At 44.1% G+C, this 22,410-nt stretch overlaps 1 protein-coding gene across 2 annotated transcripts in view; it reads left to right on the top strand.

The window, feature by feature from the left end:
• The first annotated feature begins 21,437 nt into the window (after positions 1 to 21,437).
• The window catches only part of ADAMTSL5 (ADAMTS like 5), a 65,129-nt gene continuing 64,156 nt past the window's right edge, over positions 21,438 to 22,410 (top strand). For both annotated transcript variants that reach the window (XM_068271227.1, XM_068271226.1), the window contains exons 1-2: positions 21,438 to 21,599; positions 21,709 to 21,775. In XM_068271227.1, the coding sequence (XP_068127328.1) occupies positions 21,583 to 21,599; positions 21,709 to 21,775 (84 nt within the window). In that variant the 5' untranslated portion in view covers positions 21,438 to 21,582. The remainder of the gene's footprint in view (positions 21,600 to 21,708; positions 21,776 to 22,410) is intronic.

Genomic DNA, 22,410 nt, shown 5'->3' with positions numbered 1-22,410 from the left:
GCATTATTATGCCAGGCCAAAAGTGCGCAACTTCAATTTCCTTCCTCTGGAAGCAGGTGGTAGATGACCCTCTTTCCATGGGCTGTCTGCAGCCTGTTTCCTCATGGGGTGTGGAGCTGTAGAGTCACCCCTGAGCTTTACTAGGCTTGGAGTGACCTATGCTTCCCCCCCTCTGTTCCCAAGTTGCGCATATTTGGCCTGGCATAATAATGCACTTTGAAGCAATACGAAATAAGGTAGGTCCCATCCTTTGGGAGGTGGGTGCGGGCGGCCCTCCCTGGTGGTGGCAGCGCTTTGGGGGGAGGGTGCCCTGCACTTCTTAACCTCCCCCCCAGGGGGGTGGCTACAGAGTCTCTGAGCAGTGAGAGTGCTTGGAGTGCCCTGTTGGCCCCCCTGATCCTGGGGGGGCCCTCCACGTGGTGATCCTGGATAAGTGCTAAATGCTGCGCAAACTAATCCCCCACAGGGCAAAAAAAATTGCGGAGAGTTAGTTGGCAAAACCCTACATATCCTGGCATGCGAAAGTGAATGCAGATTTGCTTGAGCAGTGTCTTATGAGGGAGCGTCCCTGACCTCTACAGAGGCGTTCAGCCAGGCCATTGACCCGATTTTGGTAAGTGAAACTCCCATACTTTTTACTTCAACTGAACTTTATCACAACTTGCTTGTTATCAGTCCACAATTTACTTGTTACCAGTTCACGTCCACTGATATCACCCGTCACTGAGCTTAGTCAAATAATGTCAATATCCACTAACACTTAAATTCACGCTCATTGAATCCATCTCAACACAAAATGCTTTTGAGGGCCTGAGGAGTAAGGAAATGTTTTGGATCCAGATCCTTAAAGGGGAAATGAAGAGAAAGGTATATGGAGGCTGTCATGTTTATTTCCTTTTAAGCAGTGGCGTAGCTAAGGAGCTGTGGGCCCCGATGCAAGTTTTACAATGGGGCCCCCCAAGCACCCTATACATAATAATTGATACAGCACACCAAAACCTGCCAATGGCAACTACAGTGTCAGAGGTGCAAGAAGGGGATGGGGAACAGTTTGTTAATGATTACCACTATTCAAAGTATCTATAGAAGTGATTATTATGAGCACAGGACCAATAGAGAGCTAATACTGTACTTGAGGGAGGCCCCCTCGGGGCCCCTCTGGCCCAAGGGCCCCGATGCGGTCGCTACCTCTGCACCCCCTATTGCTACGCCCCTGCGTTTTAAGCACTACCAGTTGCCTGGCAGCCCTGCTGGTCTATTTCTCTGCAGTAGTATCTGAATAAAACCAGAAACAAGCATGCAGCTAGTCTTGTCAGATCTGACTTTAAAGTCTGAACCACTGAAACACCTGATCTGCTGCATGCTTGTTCAGGGGCTATGGCTAATAGCATTAGAGGCAGAGGATCAGCAGGGCTGCCAGGCAACTGGTATTGCTTAAAAGGAAATAAACATGACAGCCTCCATATACCCCTCTCTTCAGTTCCCCTTTTAAAGAGACACTGTAACATCAAAAATATCCCCTGGGGGGTACTCACCTCGGGTGGGGGAAGCCTTGGGATCCTAATGAGGCTTCCCACGCCATCCTCTGTCCCACGGGGGTCTCGCTGCAGCCCTCCGAACAGCCGCCGACAGACCCGACTGTCAATTCAATATTTACCTTTGCAGGCTCCAGCGGGGGCGCTGTGGCTGCTTTCGGCTCCGAAGTAGACGGAAATACCAGATCTCAGTCGGGTCCGCTGTACTGCGCAGGCGCCAGAGACTTGCGCCTGCGCAGTAGAGCAGACCCGACGGCGATCGGGTGTTTCTGCCTACTTCGGAGCCGACAGCCGTCAGAGCGCCTGCGCAGGAGCCGGGAAGGTAAATATTGACGTCACAGCTGTACGGAGGGCTGCAGCAAGACCCCTGAGGGACGGAGGACGGCGTGGGAAGCCTCATTAGGATCCTGAGGCTTCTCCCACCCGAGGAGAGTACCCCCCAGGGGACGTTTTTGACGTTACAGATTCTCTTTAAGACACCAACGCTAGAAGGGTTGAATGAGCAACTAGAAAAATTATACTAATAAAATCATACGAATTTAGTTATACTTTAGACTTATTACTTTTTAAAGGTCTTCCGACTGGTCCTTTCTCTTATTCTCACTCGATTTTATGCTTCTTGTATTTTATGCAAGTTGCTCCATTCCCTTTTCCTTATTTAATTCCTTTTTAATCACAATTTTTATATTTTTCGATAACTCGTGCAATTCTTTACAATATTTGCATAATTTTGTATCCATAAAAACATTAATGCTGTGAAGATATAGTTTTGAACCCTACAGAATTCTTATCCACTGCCTTTATCAGTATAGCCTATTTTCCACATGAGTAGCGTTATATAATACTATTTTTATTGATTCCCCCATTAAGACATTTGATTTGTCTATATAATCTTTATCTGGAAGTTCTGTGTTTTTAGGCTTCACGGCTCACAATGTGTATAATATTTGTACCCACCCCTGTTTTTTCTGTTTTCAAACGGATGACAACGTTTGATGCAATTTTTAGCAACATACTATTCTATGCATTTAATTATAGAACACATTGCAAGCGTAACACACAGTTTCCAAATTTAGTTAATACCGATATCATCAACCTGTCCAACCCCTGTGCAAGTACTCCCATTCTCCAGGCTCGACCATAATTTCAGTTTGCATACCATTTGGATGCTTGCTATGTTTTATGTGTTTTTATTGTTTCTTGACATCTTAACCACTTCACCACTGAGGGGTTTTACCCCCTGAGCACCAGAGCATATTTCACCTTTCAGCGCTCCTTCCATTCATTCGTCTATAACTTTATCATTACTTATCGCAATGCAATGAACTATATCTTCTTTTTTCCGCCACCAATTAGGCTTTCTTTAGGTGGGATATTATGCCAAGAATTATTTTATTCTAAATGTGTTTTAATGGGAAAATAGAAAAAATGTGGGGAAAAAAATAATTATTTTTCAATTTTCGGACATTATAGTTTTTAAATAATGCATGCTACTGTAATTAAAACCCATGAAATTTATTTGCCCTTTTGTCCCGGTTATAAAACCGTTTCAATTATGTCCCTATCACAATGTTTGGCGCCAATATTTTATTTGGAAATAAAGGTGCATTTTTTTCAGTTTTGCGTCCATCCCTAATTACAAGCCCATAGTTTATAAAGTAACAGTGTTATACCCTCTTGACATAAATATTTAAAAAGTTCACTCCCTAAGGTAACTATTTATGTGAGTGTTTGTTTTTTCTCACAATGATCGCGCTGCCCACCACATTGTGGGGCTTAGATCAACGAACGGGACCCCAGCAAGTCACGCTCAATACAAAGCCTGGATACAGGAGAGCAGCAGTATAATGTGAGTTCTACAGTCCTGTATATGTGTCAGGCAATTCATGTTTTTGTTAGAGCCAGCCCTCCTGATCTGTCGTGATAAGCATCAGCAGCATTTCACCTCTTCACCTTTTCCCAGGACAGACAGCTTATCGTATCATACCTCTGGGGAGCCTGACAGAGTTCTCTGCCTGCAAGAAATAGACTCTTACCCACATGATCAGCAGAATCAATTTCTTGTGAGAGCCAATATCTGCAAACCACAAGCTCTGTGCATGCTGCTTGTGTTTCAGCATGGCATGCAGGAAAAACATTTTGTATAGGATAACTACCAGTGTTTGCCCAAAAATAAGACATCCTCTGAAAATAAGCCCTAACACATCTTTTAGAGCAAAAAATAATATGACAGTGTCTCATTTTAGGGGAAACACGGTAGGTCGGTGCACTGAATACAACAGGTAGGTATATGCAGTGATGTGTATTACAATGTGCACCTGTCACACACAAACAGGTACCGGACAGGCACAGTGACCCTGCGTGCGCTCACGTAGGTAGGTGGGTGCACTGTGAACAACATGTAGGTAGGTATATGCAGTGATGATAGGTATTACAATGTGCACCTGTCACACACACAGGTAGTCACTGAATGTGCTGGGACTGGCAGTGGCATACACACAGTATGAATTATCAAGGCTGCCTATGCAACCTAAGTGTCAGTGGGACACACAGAAAAAAAAACAATAAATCACAAGAACAAGATTAGCTCTCAAAAGAGCTGTTGAGAGGTGCTTTTTTTTAGCAATAAGAATCAGCAAGGAGCTAGCTAACAAGCCTACAAGAGCCTAACTAAGCTTTCCCTAGTCTGCAGCAGCTTTCCCTTCTCTTAATTAATGCAGGCACACAAGTGAGTCCATAGCCTGAGGCTGCCTGCCTTTTAGAAGGAGGGAGTGTAGCCTAATTGGCTACAATGTGCCTGCTGACTGTGATGTAGAGGGTCAAAGTTGACCCTCATGATGCACTATGGGGGCAAACCGAACTTCCGGAAAAGTTCGCACTTGCTAGCGAATGCGAACCACCAAAGTTCGCCGGGAACCGTTCAGGCCATCTCTAATTGTCACTGAGATACTACACTATATTGGGCTGTCCGTTTCCTTTTGTCTCCTTCAAGCTGTTTTCTCTAGTACTCCTGTTTGGGTGAACCCTCGGTTGGCCGAGCTTCTTAAAATAGAGGACGGTCACTTCGGGTTTAAGCACGGCATTAAGTATGTCAACCACCTTTTTTTTTGATGGAGAATTCAAATCATTTTTCAGACTTAGGAATGAGTGTGGGCTTCCACGTCACTCTTTATCCCATTATTTTCAACTTCGGGATGACAAAAGAACACAAATGGGCAGGGTCGGACTGGGACACTAAGGGCCCACCGAAGAAGTTTCAGCCTGGGGCCCGCCACCTCTCCAAATGGCAGCAGATTTTCCGACAAAATGCAATCAGATTGGCGGCAGATTCCCCACAAAATGCAATCAAATTGGCGGCAGATTTCCTAACAAAATACAATCAGATTGGTGGAAGATATCCCCACAAAATGCAATTAGATTGGCGGCAGATATCCCACAAAATGCAATTAGATTGGCGACAGATATCCCCACAAAATGCAATTAGATTTGCGGCAGATATCCCCACAAAAGCAGGTCCCCAGTTAGTGGGGGCCCCCATGCTGGAAGGGGGGGCAGTGGGCACAGAACAGCGGGGAGGGGGGAAAGCCTCCCCCCTCCCTCACCTGGAGCCCCCCACCTCCCAGTTAGGTAGGCAGGTCTAAGTTCCCGCCAGCTTGATAGGGGGGGGCAGTGTGCACAGAGTGGCGGGGAGGGGGGGAAGCTTCCCCCTCCCTCAGCTAGGGGCCCCCCCTTCCGCGCTCCCCCTTCCTCCAAAATTGCAGCGAGCGGGGAATAGCCTACCGGCATGACATGAGATCCATAGCTCTGCGTGCCGCTGGCTGGTCTCCGTCTCCTGCAATGCGCTGTCTAATCACGCTCTCACAGGAAGTACTGCGAGAGAGTGATTATGCAGGTAAGCTATTCCCCGCTCGCTACCGCTGGCTGCAATTATGGAGGGAGGGGGAGCGCGGAAGGGGGGCCCCTAGGTGAGGGGGGGGGGGGGGGGAGTTTTGTGTCATGGAATGTTATTAATTTAATTGCTTGCACACTGTTAGACATTTATACATTTTAGTCATCATGTTAAATCAAATTGTAATCAGCAGTGCTGTATTGTGTATCAGTGTTCATATTTGATGTATATCATTGTCTGTATCATTATGTATTCCTTGTTTGTTTTCTTACATTGTACGGAATATGTTGGCGCTTTATAAATAAATAATAATGCTCGGCATATTTTGAGTTACAATTACTTTTATTCAACCAACAAGTAATTTTTTTTACGGGGAATGACATACCGGTAGGTCTCTCCTAAAAGATAAGACGATGTACAAGAGGCATTATTGTGGGAAAAAATTCTCAGCTTTTATTTACATTTGAGCAAAAAGTGTCCAGTCCAAAATTATTCATACCCTTCACAAACTGTCACAGTCTGTGGGAAAATCCAAAGTTCTACCATTCCAAATAGTCCAAGCTGTTCTAAAGCATCCTAATTACCCTGGTTAATTGGGAACAGCTGTTTTTATCAACTCAGGAGGTGAAAGACAGCAGCTCTCTGCAGTTGGTTTGTGGACAGTCATGGCTAAGACAAAGGAGCTCAGCGAGGACCTGCGGCTGTGCATTGTGGCTGCTCACAAGTCAGGAAAGGGCTACAAGGCCATTTCTAAATGTTTTCAAGTTCCAGTGGCTACAATGCAAAGCATTATTAAAAAAATACAAGATGTTTCACACTGTGGAAAATCTCAGAGGATGTGGTCGGAAGACAAAAGTGACACCTGTGATGGCCAGGAGAACAGTGAGAGAGGTGAAAAAGAATCCAAGGATCACCACCAGGGTCATCCTGGTGAATGTGGGCTCTGCTGGTGGCAATGTCTCAAGGCAGACAATCCAATGGACACTGCTGGGTTCCACGGATGCAGACCAAGTAGGATGCCACTTCTCCAGATAAGGGACACAAAAAGCTTGATTGGCCTTTGCAAATGCTCATCTGGACAAAGAAGAATACTTCTGGTCTTCTGTGTTATTGTCAGATGAAACAAAGATTGAATTGTTTGGTCACAATGATGTTTCCTTCATTTGGCGTAAAAAAGGAGAAGCCTTCAACCCAAAGAACACCATCCCCACTGTCAAACATGGTGGTGGAAACCGAATACTTTGGGGGTGTTTATTCAGCCAATGGACCAGGGAACCTAATCACATTAAACACCACCATGAAAAAAGGGCAATACATGAGGATTCTCAATGACAACATCAGGGTGATAGCAAGAAGACCCTCCAACCTGAAAGATTTGGAGCTCATTGTTATAGATGAATGGGCAAAAATACCTGTGGAGACACGTAAAAAACTGGTCTGTGATTATAGGAAGCGTTTGACTGCTGTAATAGACAATAAAAGCTTTTCTTTATTGCTTATTGAGAAGGGTATGAATCATTTTGGACTGGACACTTTTGCTCAAATGTAAATAAAAGTTGACAAATGTTTTTTTTTTTCTACAATAATGCACATCGTCTTACTATCTTTTGGGAGACGCCTCTGTCATTTCCCGTCAAAAAAATTACTTGCTGGTTGAATAAAAGTAACTTTAAGTCAAAATTTGCCAGGGGTATGAATAATTATGGGCAGCACTGTATGTCTGCCCTGCCCCCAACAAACTGATTCAAATGAAACGGTTTTACCAAATGTATTACACTCCGAATAAATTATTTAAAATAGGGCAAGGAGTTGATTGGAAATGCTATAAATGCGGACACCCCGATGCAGCTTTTATCCACTGTGTGTGGGGTTGCGCGGAAGTCCACGCTTCTGGGAATCTATTACTAAGTTTCTGGCTGAAATTGTACACCATCCAATTGACCTTTCATTTAAAGCCACTCTGTTAGGGATTATTGACAAAATGACTTGTGGCAAACATAAAAAAGCATTTCTTAGAACTGCATTTTTTATGCCAAAAAAATGCCTACTATTTAAGTGGAAATTAAGTTGGGTTCCATCACTGGAAGACTTTAAGCCCTTGGTCAATCAAAACCTCCCTCTCTATAGGCTAACTTACCAAGTGGGTCGTCACCTAAATAAATTTGATAAGGTGTTGGGAAAGTGGGCGGAGGATAGTATTTTTTCTAATTATTAATTATTTTTTCTAATCTTGCCATTACGGTCAGTGTGTCAGATACTTATCCATGAGCACTTGGATTCACCTATGTTATTGTAATATGCTTATGCAATAAATTGTCTGTACTCAATATTACTGTATTGTGTTTAATACTCTGTCCATACCCTTTTTGATGCAAGTGTATATCTATGACCTCTTTCCTTTTGTATACTGTTTGGGGGGTTGGGTGGGATTAAAGGGTTGGTATTGTTTTTTTATACTTTGAATAAAACTTTAATAAAAAGTCTCTTAAAAAATATACACTGCTCAAAAAAAAAAAAAAAAAAGAGAGAACACAAAAATAAGACCACCTAAATCTGAATGAATGAAATATTATTAAATATTTTGTTCTTTACATAGTTGAATGTGCTTACAACAAATTCACACAAACATTATCAATTGAAATCAAATTGATCAACCCATGGAGGTCTGGATTTGGAGTCACACTCAATTAAAGTGTAAAAAAAACACTACAGGCTGATCCAACTTTGTCATAATGTCCTTAACCACTTGCCGACTGCCCACAGACGGCCGATGGGCGCCAGCAAAGTGGACGCCGAAAGGACCGCAATACGCCGAATGGCGGCGGCTCCTTTCGGCTCGTAGGGGCAGCAATCGTGTCACTGGTGACGTGCGCTGCCCCTGGCAACAGGCTCCACCCACCCGTGACGTCATCCCACCGGCCGGTAGTAAGTGCCGGCGGGATGTAAAAGCTCGATCGCCGCATACAAAGTGTATAATACACTTTGTAATGTATACAAAGTGTATTATACAGGCTGCCTCCTGCCTAGGTGGTCCCAGTGATCAAGGGACCACCAGGGCAGGCTGCAGCCACCCTAAGTCGCACCCAAACACACTGATCTGCCCCCCCCCCCCTGCCCTCTGATCGACCACAGCACACCTCAGACCCCCCCCCCCCTGCCCACCCCCCAGACCCCTGTTTGCACCCAATCACCCCCCTAATCACCCATCAATCACTCCCTGTCACTATCTGTCAACGCTATTTTTTTTTTATGCCCTAAACTGCCCCCTGCTCCCTCCTGATCACCCCCCCACCCCTCAGATTCTCCCCAGACCCCCCCCCCCCCCGTGTACTGTATGCATCTATCCCCCTGATCACCTGTCAATCACCTGTCAATCACCCATCAATCACCCCCTGTCACTGCTACCCATCAATCAGCCCCTAACCTGCCCCTTGCGGGCAATCTGATCACCCACCTACACCAATAGATCGCCCGCAGGTCCGACGTCAGATCACCTCCCAAGTGCAGTGTTTACATCTGTTCCTACACTTGTGGGGTGTAGGAACCCCACAAGTGACCCCATTTTAGAAAGAAGACACCCCAAGGTATTCCGTTAGTAGTATGGCGAGTTCATAGAAGTTTTTATTTTTTTATCACAAGTTAGTGGAAAATGACACTTTGTGAAAAAAAAAAATCAATTTCCGCTACCTTGTGACAAAAAATAAAATCTTCTATGAACTCACCATACTACTAACGGAATACCTTGGGGTGTCTTCTTTCTAAAATGGGTCACTTGTGGGGTTCCTATACTGCCCTGACATTTTAGGGGCCCAAAACCGTGAGGAGTAGTCTTGAAACCAAATTTCTCAAAATGACCTGTGAAATCCTAAAGGTACTCATAGGACGTTGGGCCCCTTAGCGCAGTTAGGGTGCAAAAAAGTGCCACACACGTGGTATCGCCGTACTCAGGAGAAGTAGTATAATGTGTTTTGTGGTGTATTTTTACACATACCCATGCTGGGTGGGAGAAATCTCTCTGTAAATGAACAATTGTGTGTAAAAAAAAAAAAATTGTCATTTACAGAGATATTTCTCCCACCCAGCATGGGTATATGTAAAATCCTATACTGCCCTGGCATTTTAGGGGCCCTAAACTGTGAGGTGTAGTCTTGAAACCAAATGTCTCAAAACGACCTGTGAAATCCTAAAGGTACTCATTGGACTTTGGGCCCCTTAGCGCAGTTAGGGTGCAAAAAAGTGCCACACATGTGGTATCGCTGTACTCAGGAGAAGCAGTGTAATGTGTTTTGGGGTGTATTTTTACACATACCCATGCTGGGTAGGAGAAATCTTTCTGTAAATGAACAATTGTGTGTAAAAAAAAAATCAAAACATTGTCATTTACAGAGATATTTCTCCCACCCAGCATGTAAAAATACACCCCAAAACACATTATACTACTTCTCCTGAGTACGGCAATACCACATGTGTGGCACTTTTTTGCAGCCTAACTGCGCTAAGGGGCCCAAAGTCCAATGAGAACCTTTAGGCTTTACAGGGGTGCTTACAATTTAGCACCCCTCAAAATGCCAGGACAGTAAACACACCCCACAAATGACCCCATTTTGGAAAGCAGACACTTCAAGGTATTCAGGGAGGGGCATGGTGAGCCTGTGGCAGATTTCACTTTTTTTTTTTTTTTGTCACAAGTTAGCAGAAATGGAAACTTTTTTTTTTTTTTTTTTGTCTCAAGTGTCATTTTCCGCTAACTTGTGACAAAAAAGAAAATCTTCTATGAACTCACCATGCCTCTCAGTGAATACTTTTGGATGTCTTCTTTCTAAAATGGGGTCATTTGGGGGGTATTTATACTATCCTGGAATTTTAGCACCTCATGAAACATGACAGGTGCTCAGAAAAGTTGGAGATGCTTCAAAATGGGAAAATTCACTTTTTGCACCATAGTTTGTAAACGCTATAACTTTTACCCAAACCAATAAATATACACTGAATGTTTTTTTGTTATCAAAGACATGTAGCACAATAAATTTGGACAAAAATGTATACAGAAATTTTACTTTATTTGACAAATTTCATCACAGAAAGTTAAAAAAATCTTTTTCTTTTTTTTTTACAAAATTCATGACTTTTTTGATGAATGTAATAAAAACTAACAATCGCAGCAGCAATCAAATAGCACCAAAAGAAAGCTGTATTAGTGACAAGAAAAGGAGGTAAAATTCATTTAGATAGTAGGATGTATGACCGAGCAATAAACCGTTAAATCTGCAGTGGTCTGAATGGAAAAAAAGACTATGGTCCTCAAGTGGTTAAAATATGTCAAAATGAGGCTCAGTAGTGCATCGCCTCCATGTGCCTGTATGACCTTCCTACAATGCATCTAGCATTGTCTTGCATTAGGACAGCCTTTCTCAACCTTTCTACTCTGGAGGAACCCTGAAAATAACTTTTTGATCTCAAGGAACCCCTGCAAACAATTTTTTGATCTCGAGGAACCCCTGTATTTGTTTTGCAGGAGGCATGGTCTTAAAAATCTGTGTGGCTGTTTATTTCACCACCCCCTATTACACTGCCACTCATTATACTGTCCCCTGACCCCCCCAATTTAGTGCTTCCTGTTACAGTACCATCTATTATAGTGTGCTCTATTATACTTCCCCCCCCCCCCCTCCGATGGGGGAAAATGCCACGGAACCCCTGCAGAGTACTCGAGTTCCAGGGGACCATGGTTGAGAAAGCCTGCATTAGGAGGAACCCAGGGCCAACCACACCAGCATATGGTCTCACAAGGGGTCTGAGGATCTCATCTCAGTACCTAATGTCAGTCAGGCTACCTCTGGCGAGCACATGGAGGGCTGTGCAGTTCTCCAAAGAAATGCCACTTCAAACCATTACTGACCCACTGCCAAACCGGTCATGCTGGAGGATTTTGCAGGCAGCAGACTGTTCTCAACAGCATCTCCAGACTCTGTCATGTGTTCAGTGCATCTGTGAATAGCACAGGGCACCAGTGGCAAATTTGCCAATCTTGGTGTTCTACATCAAATGTCCTGCACACTGTTGGGCTGTAAGTACAACCCCAACCTGTGGATGACGGGCCCCCATATCACCCTCCAGGAGTCTGTTTCTGACCTTTTGAGCAGACACATGTGGCCCGCTGGAGGTCATTTTGCAGGGCTCTGGCAGTGCTCCTCCTGTTCCTTCTTGCACAAAGGCTGAGGTAGCAGTCCTGCTGCTGGGTTGTTGCCCTCCTATGGCCCCCTCCACGTCTCCTGATGTACTGGCCTATCTCCTGGTAGTGCCACTGTGCTCTGGACTCTATTCTGACAGACACATCAAACCTTGCCACAGCTCACATTGATGTGCCATCCTGAAGGAGCTGCACTACCTGAGCCACTTGTGTGGGTTGTAGACTCCACCTCATGCTACCACTAGAGTGAAAGCATGGCCAGCATTCAAAATTGACCAAAACATCAGCCAGAACCACTCCATTATTGTGGATGTCTTGCTAATTACCTATAATTTCGACCTGTTGTCTATTCCATTTGCACAGCAGCATGTGAAATTGTCATTCAGTGTTGCTACCTAAGTGAACAGTTTAATTTCACAGAAGTCTGGTTAACTTGAAGTCACATTGTGTTGTTTAACCTTCTCCCGACCACCTCACGCCGATCGGCAGGGAGAGAGTGGCACTCTGAGAACCTCCTAACACCGAATGGCATCATGTCGCTCCTCGTAAATTTAACAGGGAATGGGCGTTCGCTGGTGCACAGGTTCCCTGCTGTAAACAGAGCTGGGCCGCGGCGATCAGCCTGCCAACCGCGATCGGAGCTGGCAGGCTGAAATAAAAATAAAGGGCAATAAATAAGTTTACAGCGCTGCGATCTGGTGCAGCGCTGTACAGGGGACAGCCTTGTCACTTAACTGTCCCTTGCAACAGTTTACAATATAATCCCATACATAGGCTGATGCCTATGTATCGGTAGTGTAGTGTCTGTATCGCAGCCTATGGCTAATTTAGTGGGCGAAAGGGGAATTTAAAAAAAATAGGGATTTGGTTTTTTGTTTTTTTTTTATAAAAAAGGATAATCTTTAATTAAAAAAAAAATATATATATATTGCATCAGCAATCAGAGACCACCAAAAGACAGCTCCATTAGTGGGAAGAAAAAGAGGTAAAATTCATTTGGGTTGTAAGTTATACGGCCGAGCAATAAACTGTTAAAGCTGTGAAGTGCTGAATTGTAAAAAAGGGCCTGGTCACTAGGGGGTATAAACCTGTGGTCCTCAAGAGGTTAAGTGTTTTGGTTTTTTAGCAGTGTATATCTTTACTGGATACATTAATGCCCAATGGTTTAACCTCCTTAACGGTATGGACGAGCTCAGCTCGTCCATTACCGCCGGAGGGCGCCGCTCAGGCCCCGCTGGGCCGGTTTTCTTCATTTTTTTTTAAATCACGCAGCTAGCAAGTGATTTCCGGACGGGCTAATGCGACGGCGGCGATCAAAGGGTAGGGAGGGACACCGCAGGGAGGGGGGAATCATGTAGCTAGCGATAGGCTAGCTACATGATTTTAAAAAAAAAATAGTGCTGCGCTGCCACCCTGTCGATGTTGATAAAACGCCAAGGTGGTTAAATATCAAAAAAGGAAGTAAATATGGTAGCCTTCATATCTTATTTCGAAGGGCTTTAAAAAAAATGTCCACTAGATGGCAATATGGATTTAGATTTTTAGCATTTTATTTTATTTACAGCAAATGGCTTTTTAACATTTTGCAAGAAGTTTTGAATCAGGATGATACCATTTATCATCTTGACTCAAAACTTCTTGCTTTTACTTATGGCTAGCACGTTACAATACTCTACTGCTTTTTAACATTTTGTAAACTGTAAGACTAGTGCTTTAAGTTTATTATTTAGACCTTATAGAAGCAGCCAGAGCTTGGTCCCAGACATTTCTAAATAGGCATTTTGTTTTCCATATGTTAAATATTTTATTTTAAAATGCAGTGTAACTTTGGTTTCTGGGCACAATGCCTTCCGGAACCTGCTGGGTCACCCACATCGTTTTCTTTTTGTTTGTCTTTAAGGCCTCTTTCACAGTGGGACATTGCGTTTGATGCAACGTTAAGGTCGCATAACTTGCCCCACGAATACAACGCATTGAAAGACTATAACTTGGACATTATAGTACATTATTTAGCCCTGCGTTTTGTGCGCCGTTTTCGTCGTACAGTGATGGAACGAAAACAGCGCATGCGTTACATAAAAAAAAACATTACTAAGCATCTGCAACACACACAACGCAGCAGATTTATTGCTAAACGCACAGCATGCAGCACTTTCTAAATATTGCTACACGTTACACACAACGCACAGTGTGCACTGGGAATGTTGCACAGACTTAATATTGCTGTGCGTTAGTCCATGTTAAAACATTTTCTAACGTGCGACTTTAACGTCGCACTGTGAATGAGGCCTTAAGGTAACTTCAAGTGAGAGGTGTTTATGGAAGCTGCTATATTTCCTTTTCAACAATACTAGTTGCCTGGCTGTCCGCTGAGCTCTTTGGCTGCAGTAGTGTCAAGGCAGGAACATCTGATCTGCATTCTTGTTCAGGGTTTATAGCTAAAAGCATTAGAGGTAGAGGATCAGCAGGATAGCTGAGCAACTGGTATTGTTTAACCACTTTAGCCTACAGGCCACTTTACCTTAACTTCTTGCCGACTGCCTAATGTCGATGGTTGTGGCCACCGACGTGGCAGCCCCAGGACCGCATAACGGCGATTGGCGTCAAGTCCTGGGGCTCTGTTTTGCAGGAGATCGCGTGCAGGGTGCGCGCGCATCTCCTGGTCGAGGGGCGGAGCTCCGCCCCGCCGTCAGTCTCCAAGCGGTGATTGCTGCTCGGGAGACTGTAAAGACGGCGAAACCGCCGTCTATTTACATGTACAGTGCTGTGATCAGCAGCAGTGCTGTACTGGGGACAGCCGTGTGATTGGCCGGCTGGGGGGAGGAAGGGATTTGAAATAAATAAATAGGAAAAAATATTAACAAAATAAAGATATAAATATTTATTTTTAAAAAAATAAACAACTTGGGGGCGATCAGGGGTGTGCTGTGTTGTGCGGCCCTGCAGCTTGGCCTTAAAGCTGCAGTGGCCATTTTAGTAAAAATGTGCCTGGTCTTTAAAGGATTTACCACTGTGGTCCTCAAGTGGTTAACACCAAAAGCCATTTTTACCTGTCAGCACTGCTCCCATTCATTTGGCCATAATTTTTCTCTGCTCACACTTCAATGATCCATATTTTTTTTTTGGGGGGGGGGGTGAACAAATTAAGCTTTTTTATATAGGCAGATGCTAGAAACAAAAATTAAAAAATACACTATTTCTCTTCACATTTTATTTGCCCATTAGTCCTGGCTATCGCAAAATTTAAATTATGTCGCCAGTACAATGTATGGTGCCAATATATTATTTGGGCTGAGTCCCTATGGCAACTATTTTTTACTTTTTTTTTTTTTTTTTTAACGTGTGTTTGCTTGGTAGACTTAGAGACACAATCCCGATTTTACCAGAAAGTGTTAAAAAAAAAAAAAGTTAAACTTCCCATAGGGGTCATGTCCACTCATTACAGGCACTGTGATTGGTTCGGGGGAAGCCTTGCTTCCCTTCCACAATTGCCGATACTGAAATGCCACCAAGGTATGAGCGGCGGTCGTGCGTGCACCCACTGCTTAAAAATGTGATGCTTCTATGCATCCAGTGTGACACGCAGTGGATTCAGTGAGCAGGAAAAGAGTACTGCCACACCTGACCAGGAACACGGCTGCGCTCAGATTTGACTCTGTACGGTAGCTGCCCCATGACTGCCCATGCTGAGTGATAGCAAAATTATGACCTGATGCACCAATTCATTAGATCAGTCTCTGATCAGAATCTGATTGGGTTGTGATAATTTCCTAAAGGCAGCCATACACTGGTCGATGTGCCATCAGATCGACCAGCTGACAGATCCCTATCTGATCGAATCTGATCAGATAGGGATCGTATGGCTGCCTTTACTGCAAACAGATTGTGAATCGATTTCAGCCTGAAACCGATCACAATCTGTTCAGCTGCTCCTGCCGCCTGTCCCCCCCCCCCCCCCCCCCCCGTATACATTACCTGATGCGGGCTCCCGGGCGTCTTCTCTGCATCTTCTCAGCGCTGCACCCGCTCCATCCCGGCGCTTCCTGTGTCACTCCGTGACCAGGAAGTTCAAATAGAGCGCCCTCTATTTGAACTTCCTGGGTCACTGCAGTGACCCAGGAAGCGCCGGGATGGAGCGGGTGCAGCGCTGAGAAGATGCAGAGAAGACGCCCGGGAGCCCGCATCAGGTAATGTATTTTTCATCGGATCGGCCGCCGCTAGCGACGCGCACTTAACCGCGGGCGGTCGAGGGTAATTTCCCGCACGGCGCGATCGACGGACCGATCCGATTTCGGGAGGAAATCGGATCGTCGGCGGCGTTTACCGCGAACGATTGGCAGCAGATTCGATCCCAGGATCGAATCTGCTGTCGAAACGGCCGGGAATCGGGCCAGTGTATGGCCACCTTAACACACACAGCACATTGATTTCTAATAGATTAAAGCAGGAAATCTATTGATCCAACCGCATGTTGCACTGTTCGATGCAGTGTAACACTATGGCTCATCAATCGGGTACCTCTCCTGCCCCACCCCAATTGGTGGAAATTTTCAGTCCTGTCTAATCATTACTTTCTATCAATTTAGATCTACATCATTATGGTGCTATTGATTGCTGACAGATTCGACCTCAGTGATAAAATTGCTGGGAATCAGATTGGAGGTGTAGGTATTTTTACTATTTAAAACTAAAGCAAAACTACAGCCTTGTGTGACCTTTAGTATAATCTAGACCCTAGGTTTTAAAAATGTGGTATGAATACCCCTAGGGGTACTTGCGTTGGATTTAAGGAGTAATTTAACTTAGAACATGGAAGGAGGCTGCTGCACTCACACTCACCAGGCAAATGGGAGCAGGGAAATCAATGCCAAAGTCAAGTAGTAAACAAAGGAATACCCTGCTGCACCAGATGGTTAGGTGAAATAGGAAAATCTTTATTCTTCAATCCAACATCACAGCATACAGATAAAATCTCACGCGTATCGGAGCAAGAATGGCTCCTTAATCATAGCTTACAACTCCAGGTATTGCACAGATTATATAGGTGGGTGAACACGCCCATGGGTGTCACCCCAGGTCTTAGAGACATACATATATGTTTTAAAATGGTGTGAACCAATACAATATATATCACATACAAAAGTGAAACCTCAAAATATGACTGTAAAAATATATAGAAAAACTGCACCAGATATCAAAATACATTCAGCTGTATACAAAATTGTTATGAAAACATGGACTAGTACAAAACCTGTCGCTTCTGTCAGATTTCTACTACCTACTGTAAGTGACAGCAACATAGGAGAAAAGTAATTTATGGCTCATTTTACTGTGGAAAAAACTTACTTCTTATTTGTTTGCACATATTTTAAATTTTACAATTTTTCGCCATAGTGCCCCTTTAACCTCCCTGGCGGTGTCCCTGAGTCAGGCTCGGGGTGGAAAAAAGCAGCCAGGAGTGGTAACCCCGAGCCTGACTCGGGGTAGTCGCCGGAAGCTCTATGCAGAGGGTAATGTACAGTGGGCATTTTAGCTAACCTCCCTCAGGATTCAGACGCCAGCAGCCATTCTCCTTCCTGTCTTTGGAGAATGTGCATCCCCTTGGTGAGATTGCCGCCTTTCGTCATTACGACAGACTGCAATCTCACTACAGGGTTACAGCGCCACCTGGAGGATGGATGGAGAATTGCACCACTGGATCCCAGGGAGGTGAGTAAATGCTGGGTTGCCCGCTGCAGATCTCTCTGCAGTGTGATTTCTCCCCACCAATTTTAGAGTCTAAAAGCATGCTAAAAAAATTGCACTACTTTTAGACCCTAAAATCTGGAAATAAACCAACTGGGAGGTTAATTAGCCAAGAGGCTTATCTGCTGCCATTATAAAACAGGTGGTACATGGTCATGAGCACACACCATGCCTTTCTTTTGTAGCTATGTCAATTCCATCCCTTACCTACCCACGTTTTACTCCTGTCCCTCACCTATAATTATATAAACAGGTCACTATTCCTGACCCCCTGTCACCCACCGAACCACCCCTTATCTATCACCTCTGGCCCACCTCTATTTACTTACACACCCACCCCTCACTTATCTTTCCACCCCATGTCAGTTCTACTGAATACCTATTTTTCAACTCCCCATGTCATCTCTCCTACCTCTTACACCTGGGATTCTACTTTAGGTGCTGATAACAGGGATCTAGCATTCTGGGATGCTATATACGTTCTCAAAGGATAATAAACAAAAAGAGTACCAAAATGATGGAAAGGAGGAAAAGAAAAGAGGGAGAAAAGAGTCAGATAAGGAGAGAAAGGCAGTAAAAGAGTTGGGGGGAGAACTCATGCAGGACCTGGGCACTACATTGCTAAGCAGTAGTGGATGATTGGTGTCAGGACACCTTCTGGGGAAAAGGCACAGGAAACAAAAAACACGGGAGCCCAATAGTGTAATATGTTTAGTCAAAATTGTCAATGTAGAAGATAAAAATCTACTCACAAGAGTGGGTTGCAAGGGGGCAACCGACCACAGGAAGCAAGTGTAGACAATTAACCCGACTCCACTCGGGGAGGTCACTAAGGACCTGGATGCGGTCACTCTCCTTGGAAAAAAGAAGGGAGGCAGATGTCCACCGTGGTGTAAACCACATATGTTCTGCCTCCACCCCTCACACGGGTATCGTATGGGGGTTAGGGATGCACTAAATGGTTTAAAGAGGCGCCCTGGTGGTATATAAAAGCGTTTAAAAGCAGTTTAAAACCGAGAAAGGTTTGAGGTTGCTTACCTCAAGGACGACAAATCTTTGTAGGGACAAAAGATTTTATTGGTAGCACAGGCAATGCGTTTCACGGGTCTGAGCCCGCTTCCTCAGGCCAATAGCAGTGCCAGGCCAATTGAAATAGCAAGCTAAGGGAGCCTCTAGCTAGAGGCTCCCTTAGCTTGCTATTTCAATTGGCCTGGCACTGCTATTGGCCTGAGGAAGCGGGCTCAGACCCGTGAAACGCGTTGCCTGTGCTACCAATAAAATCTTTTGTCCCTACAAAGATTTGTCGTCCTTGAGGTAAGCAACCTCAAACCTTTCTCGGTTTTAAACTGCTTTTAAATGCTTTTATATACCACCAGGGCGCCTCTTTAAACTATTTAGTACATTGCTAAGCAGTCCAACGCCACGGGGGTTTCAAATTGAAGACCCCGACTTCCCATACCAGCACCACAGAAAAAAAGGCCTTCACGGTTGTGAGAGATACATATCTGGGAGATTTTTTAAATTCAAACCAGCTGAACCTGGTCTTCTAGAACTGCTCCTGCTTCCCCTGCATAGTGGTGTTTAGGTTCTCCATTTTTTGTATTCAGTTGATTTCCCGAAACCAATCCTGCACAGTAGGTGGTTCCGCAAGGCCTCCACTGCCGGGCGATCAAGACTTTAGCAGCATTGACTAGCTGTCGGGTGAGAGTCTTCTTATACTTTCTAACCAACCACTGGTTATGATGCAACAGAAAGAAAGCAGGAGAGTCGGGAGGAAGATGATCCATCAAAACATGCATTAGATCTTTCACATCCACCTAGAACTGTGCAAGCTTGCTGAAAGACCAAAATACGTGGAGCAGCACAGAGGGGGAAGCCATTGGAAACATCTGATGGAGGCTCGAGGGAGTCAAGAACAACCTTGTCACGGAACAAACGTGGGCGAATTGGAAGGATCCGCGCAGTCCAATTTCTGATCGCTTTCTGGCTAAATTTGTGCAGCCATTACAGGAATCAGAACTGTTTTTTTTTCTTTTTTTTTCTCTTTCCCTCCTTCCACCAAAAGGGCTCTAGCCTGCTGCAGAGTGTCCCTGGCTTCAAGCTGTGCTGATGGCCCATCCATCAGGTATAGTTGACAAGCACGATGGCAGAAGCAATCTAGTTGGGGGAAAAGTCAGACACTCTGGCTCCCTCCCAGCAGGGGAGCTGACACGTAGCTGGCTGCCCCCAAACTTCAAAGAGCCTTTGCCTGGGAATGACCTGCTATAAATCCCAGAGGTATCTCATATTCCATAAACTGCTATATGTGTCATATTTTCTGTGTTGCCAGGCTGGCAGACCCTACAAACTAACAGAGCATGCTTGGCCCTATCTGGTGCTGGTTCTGAAGAAGTTTCAGAACATTCTGAGGTAAAGACTGCCAGTTAGGCAGTTCGAAAGTGCCCTGATGATACCACAGGGGTCCCACCCCTCATGTTGGGTATCAGACTGCTGGGTAAATCGAGACAGACCTGAAAATGTTAGTAAATCTGCCCTGACCTGTAAGGTTCTGTGAGATAGAGCCCATATATGGTTTGATATGATTTCTGGTCCCCAGGACAAGGGGAGGACTCATCTCATATTTTAAGGAGGTGTGTGGCTCCCGCCCTCACTCCCTCCTACTGGATCAGGAGCATAAGAATGGCAGAGGAGACAAACTCAGTGTCCTCCACCCTGAAACATCATCCTGATTTCATCTGTGCCAGCTTGAGGATATGCTGGCATCCACCTGGTCTGAACTCTGAACTTTGATTAAAACCAAGAACTTTACAAGTTTTCCCACAAAAGGACATCTTTCCAGGAACTAAGTATTTTTTTCTCCCCTTTATTTTCATACTGTGTTATCTCATGTCTCAATAATTGTTGATTTTAATAATTTTCTGTATATATTAATTATTTATATTGCCGTGAATAAAGATTTTACCAAAGTCATTCACTGTCCCGCTACCCTATTATTCAGCATACACAGGAACTGAACTCAGATCTCTGAAGAGACGCTACTATTGTTGATATCTAGACAGAATAGAGTGTGTTTAACCATTTTTATTCACAGGACTAGTCAGTCAGTCGGGTCCACTGGCCCATACCAGTGGTGGTGGCAGTTTTATACCCTAAAATCGTGTGTAAGTTGTAATTACCGTACCTCACAGGCTCCCTTCTGGTTTGTCTGCGGCCAATTCCCAACGGTTCCTACGCATTGACTGCGACCAGAGTTCGCACGATCCGTGCGCTGGCACCATTTGGAAGGCATTTCGCGGTCTGACTACTAGGGCTCCTGTGACAAACCTGAGGAAGATTTTGTAGCCTGCCTCCTGGCTTCTAGAGAATATAGAGGATTTAGGCGAGAAAATTAAGATTTTGTGCCACTGCTTATCAGAAAAGGTCATGTTAAGCTCCCTTTCCCATTAAGCTCTGTATGGCTGACACGGTTCCTCAGCATCATCCATGAGAGTATAGACTAGGGAGAGTATGCCACGGATGGGACCCTCTCCCATGCAAGCCTGCTCAGACGGGGTAAGAGAGCTGCCAAACACCGCTTTAGGCCCACGAGACAGAAAGAGGTGCTTGAACTGAAGCAAACGCCAAGCATCTAGAGCCGGGGAATTGAAGGATAGTTGAAGGTCCCCAAGTGCAACCCATTTCCCCCATGATGTCAAATTGAGAGCTCCCTATGATTATTTTATCATATTACATGTCGCTTTAGGTAGGCTTTATTAAGATAGTTACATTGCAACAGTATGTAACTACTGAGGAAAGGACTGCAAAAGTGTGTGTTATGCTATGACAGGTTGATACTGGAATTTTTTTTCCAAGGATTAAACAGTCCAGGAGCTGCACTGTAGATACTAAAGGACTGCAGGCTGAGCACCAGGGAGTTAATGTTTTTTTAGGTGAAAGCGACACTTTGTGTAACAGTTCAGATGAACAGCGTGCCATTGGAGGGAGACTGCTACCAACTTTATAGTGAAATGGGTGTGTTCACCGGGAGGAACAATAAAAGTTCAAGTTGTGAGATCAGTGAAATGGAAATGTTTTACTGCAAGCAGCACAGAATGTAGCTACTGCATGAGAGCTAATAATGGGAACTGCTGCGCTGGAATATTTCTGGGATACTTAAACAGAATACTTGTGTGGATTTATTGAGAATTTGTTATTTCTGGCATCTCTTCATCTGGTGTTTCAGTATGTGGTCAGAAACCTGGTGAGTTTTTCAATGTGGGATTTTATTTATAACTAAAATCATTTTTAATAAAGTATCATTTCATGTTAGATACCAAGTCTTTATAAGTGTCAACATTGTTTCTTAACAGGCTTAGGATGCCAGATCCTAGAGTGATTTGGGGTTTGTTCATGATCCATGCAGTCTGCCAATATCAGGTGAGGAGTGCATAAGAAATAAACTTTATTATAGGCTTGGCTCACTAGGTAGTTTTGTTACTGGAATACAGTGTCCTTATTGGCAAAAAAATACATATATTCTCTCGCTCTCTCTTATGCTTTTTTTCCCTCTACAAAAATAGACAGAAAGACAGAAATAGTAACTGTTTCCCTTTTGTAGGTGTAGTCCTTTCTCTGGAGCTACATAAATCTGCCTATTCTTCATTCATTTGTCAGACTTTCAGATCTTATAGGACAGTATGTAATAAATTTGCCATTTAACTAAAAGTCACTAATATATTTGGCCTTTTTAAAATGCAAAAATGCAGTATATTTTTCCGATGTCCTTTTTCGTGGTCGGCAGTGAGAAATATATACAGTATTATCTTTTTCCTAAATATTTTCCTCCAGAACACTGTACCTCAACATTATTACAGCATGTACCCGTTTACAAGAGACAGGCTTTGCTGAGTACCCCATATTGTGAACAACAACATCTCAAGTACCCTTTTTAAATATATATGCGTTGGAAGCACTTTATATGTACATGTACAATAGTTTAAAACATTCCTTTATGCTTTTAATTAACTAAAATACTTATTTGGGCTAATTTAGGCATCATTTAGCATATTTTA

The sequence above is a fragment of the Hyperolius riggenbachi genome, chromosome 1 (genome assembly GCF_040937935.1).
Source record: "Hyperolius riggenbachi isolate aHypRig1 chromosome 1, aHypRig1.pri, whole genome shotgun sequence".
In the NCBI taxonomy this organism is placed as follows: Eukaryota; Metazoa; Chordata; class Amphibia; order Anura; family Hyperoliidae; genus Hyperolius; species Hyperolius riggenbachi.
This window is presented reverse-complemented; position numbering and strand designations above follow the sequence as displayed.